This window comes from Pollicipes pollicipes, unplaced genomic scaffold (assembly GCF_011947565.3).
Source record: "Pollicipes pollicipes isolate AB1234 unplaced genomic scaffold, Ppol_2.1 Scaffold_4740;HRSCAF=5597_pilon_pilon_pilon, whole genome shotgun sequence".
NCBI classification, from domain to species: Eukaryota; Metazoa; Arthropoda; class Thecostraca; order Pollicipedomorpha; family Pollicipedidae; genus Pollicipes; species Pollicipes pollicipes.
The window spans coordinates 36,660,762-36,664,212 of NW_023596545.1; the positions used below are offsets into that span (position 1 = coordinate 36,660,762).

The 3,451-nt window shown below is 46.7% G+C and overlaps 1 protein-coding gene across 1 annotated transcript in view; it reads left to right on the top strand.

Moving 5' to 3' along the window:
- Window positions 1–1,645: 1,645 nt before the first annotated feature.
- The window catches only part of LOC119098299 (cytosol aminopeptidase-like), a 29,960-nt gene continuing 28,154 nt past the window's right edge, over window positions 1,646–3,451 (top strand). Inside the window, exons 1-4 of the mRNA XM_037221221.1 lie at window positions 1,646–1,704; window positions 2,048–2,157; window positions 2,533–2,696; window positions 2,998–3,169. Coding sequence (XP_037077116.1) covers window positions 2,093–2,157; window positions 2,533–2,696; window positions 2,998–3,169 — 401 coding nt within the window. The 5' untranslated portion in view covers window positions 1,646–1,704; window positions 2,048–2,092. The remainder of the gene's footprint in view (window positions 1,705–2,047; window positions 2,158–2,532; window positions 2,697–2,997; window positions 3,170–3,451) is intronic.

Sequence of the window (3,451 nt, forward strand, 5' to 3'; positions counted from 1 at the left end):
TATCATGCAATAGTTCGGGAAATACCGATGTGACATGCTGAAGCAAGAGCATACCAATAGCTACCAATCATCGTAAGTGATTATTAATGCAGATTTTGACAGAAGGATGTTCACTTGATCACAACCTACAAACATGCAGAGCACCAGCGCCATATCCACAGCATCCACCCCAGAAAACATACTGAGTGACAGCTTCATGTCAGTGTAAATTGATTAGGACAATCAACAGTAAGTGCAAACAGCACGATTACAATCATTGGCGGGAACTAAGTAACTTCGCTAACACGTCCTGTCCGCGATACCACGCACAGACACAAACACATACTGGTCCAAACAGGTTTACTTGTCATGTTTGGTCTTCCCTGCCGGAATGGGAGGAGTAGCTTACCAGCAAAGAAGTGTAAGAAGTGAAGATCTCGAAAAAGATTCAGAATATTGGCTCCGTGGTAAAACCAATGCAATAAAGAAACGGTGTGAAAATGGGCGGCGATAACCGCAACCAGTGGATAACTCACATCAAGCGCACACAACCCGCAGCAGTTTCCGTGATGACTGTTACGCTCTTGCGCCTTTTGCGCCATATATGTATAACTAAAGTTTTGCGCGTGTGCGACATAATGTGACGCAAACTATAATCCTGGTTTTTTCAGGTCTTGCATTTTCGGCCTTCACTTTCATTATATATTTCGTTGGTTAGGGTAGGTGGTAGAAAACGTCACGAATGTTTTTGAGATGTTGATGATGTGTACCTGCTGAGTGGGGTCAGAAAGGCAATCCTCAAGCTGTCTGAATCTCCTGATGTGTAACAAATGACATCCTCGTTTGTTCAAAAACATGCTCATTAATAATGCAAATCCAACAGGCACCAGGGTGTGTCCTTGGATCATGTGTGCTTTTTTCGACCGGTGCATTTCATTACCTCTCAGTCAGGCTTAAATTTCTCAGATAGGGTCAAGGATTGTTGTCCTGGAAGTTGGAAGGCAGTGGGGAAAACACCCAAAGGTTGGGGTTGGAATGTTCACATGATTGTGCTACAGATGTGTGTTTTAGTTGTGGAGTAGTGAGGTTATGTGAATGATAGTGACTGGAAAAAATTGTTAGGAATTTGTGATTCATTTTGAGAAAAGTTAGATAAAACTAGTTGATGTAAATGGTCATATTTTCAGGCAATTGTAAGTTACAAAGCTGTGCATGGCCCAATAAAAAACTTCCATTCCTTTTTGTCACCAGCCTGAAATGCTTAGTGTCATGTTTTCATTTCTACCAGTGGATTTAAATGTATCCTACACTGGTGAAAGATGTGATTAATTGTTTTCCTGTTTTCAACCACAAATTTGGTGACCTATGTTTGTCTCGTCACCAAGGAATGTAATACGTGTTTCAAGTTTTGGTAGCACAGATACAGTGATATGTTTATTGAACATGTTTTAAATTAATTTAGAATAGGCTGTTTACTCATGTGTTTGTGTTTCGCAGGTTCAGCTTAGAAGCTGTGGAGTGCTTGCATTGTGCAGTGTAACTTGTCACTGTTGGTTTTGCTACTTGATCTTCCCAGAATTTGGAACCTGTGACTTACTAGTTGAGATCAAATCAACTGCAATTTACATTTTTGGTTATGTCTGCACTCCTTCACCAACGATGCGGACCAGTGCAGCTCTTGGGCGAGCCTTCACCAGGTTTAGTTCATCTGATAGCAAAGTGAAGGTTTGTAATTCCTTGTGCTTACTTTGGGCTGTCCTGGACTCATGCTGTCTCATATATTCCATTGCTGTTTTAGGTACTCAGACTATTTAAAACTATTTCATTCATGGGATAGCTTTTCTTCCAGAAGAAAAGTTTGAGTTGTGTGTTTCTCTTGCAGAATGAAAAGTGCATTTGGGGGCAGTTTGTTTTTGCTTAATATGGTGCCTTTGAAAGCACACAGTTCATGGTCATTATTTGCACTCTGAAATCATGGTGCAATAGTGAACATATTGTTTTGACATGTGATATGAAACATGGTCTCATAGCCTAGTTAGCCATGCGTCTTCATTCTGTCATGTTGCAGAATGGGCTGGTGCTTTGTGTCTACAAAGATGGAGATAAGTGTTCAATGACAACTGAAACCAAAAAGTTTAATGAGAGGCTTGGTGGTCACCTCACAGAGCTGCTTGAATGGTGGGTGTTATGTTTTTCATGCTTCATTGGTCTGTTACCTGTGTTTTTTTTTATAATTATGAGCATGTGCATCAGTATATGGATCCCTAATATAATCAATGCTATGTCATGAGCCATTTTTTCAGTATTTTGTGCATTAATATGAAGCTAATATGGATGAATGGCAATGAATGGTTTTGGTAACTATTCTAAAAATATGCTTCATTCTGGTGCAAAACTGATGTAATCATGCATTGCTTCATTACATCTTAGTGACCACAACAGAGCATGATGGTCTCACATGTGACTGCTGTGAGCCAGTACAGATCAGCACAGCCACACATTTTTAAGCCCCAGCTTACGCCTGCGTCCTCACTCCGTCCGCGTGTGCGACAGTGCCGGCATCTCGGGAAAGCTGGCCACGCCGCGGCTGCTGTACGGCCTGACTGCCGAGTTCCCTTGCGTGGCCGTGGTCGGGCTCGGCGAGAGCGCCGAGCAGACGGTGGACGACGCTGAGAACGTCCACCAAGGCCGCGAGAACGTCCGCCACGCCGTCGCCAGTGAGTGCACCGTCCATGGTGTACACCTGTCGGCTGTCTCACGACACTGAGCCGGTGCTCTTCGGGCGCCACCGTCGTCGTTTGGCGGTGACGGCGACTGACACTGACACTGACGTGTGCGTGTGTGTGTACGTGTGTGTGCGTGTGTGTGCGTGTATGTGACTGTGTCAGCTCTGCAGGGCGTCAGCTGCAGCCATGCGGTGTGTAGCATTGGCAGACAGCATGCAAGCCCTATGATGCATGGGCCATAACCACGTGTCAGCCGTGTGTTACGTAAGCCCCAGCCATATGACGTCGACAGGCGGCGTGACGGCCCTGCGTGACGTCCAGTGCAGTCACGTGACGGTGGAGCCGACCGAGCACGCGGAAGCGAGCGCCGAGGGCGCGCACCTGGCGCTCTGGTCGTACGACGAGCTGAAGGCCGAGGCCGACCGTCAGCGGCCGGTGCAGCTCAGCTGTGCCGGCGGCGACAGGTGGGCGCTCCTTGCCGACCGCGCCGGGGATCCGCCGGCCCGCCCTCCAGGCCGTCTGCTGACGGTGACAGGGCCGCGTCCTGTCCAGCGTACTTGTGGTTTGTTGGATTAGATGTCATGGTTGTGTGTTGCATTTGGGGCTTGTATGGTTGGCATAACGTATGCTATCTCGGTGTAGGCGATTTTGATAGGTGTGGTTACGCGACTGTGGCTTGAAAGCTATCGGTTCAGTACTCCTGCTTTTGTTTTGTCAGTGAGCTTTGGCGCCGTGGTGCCCTGAAG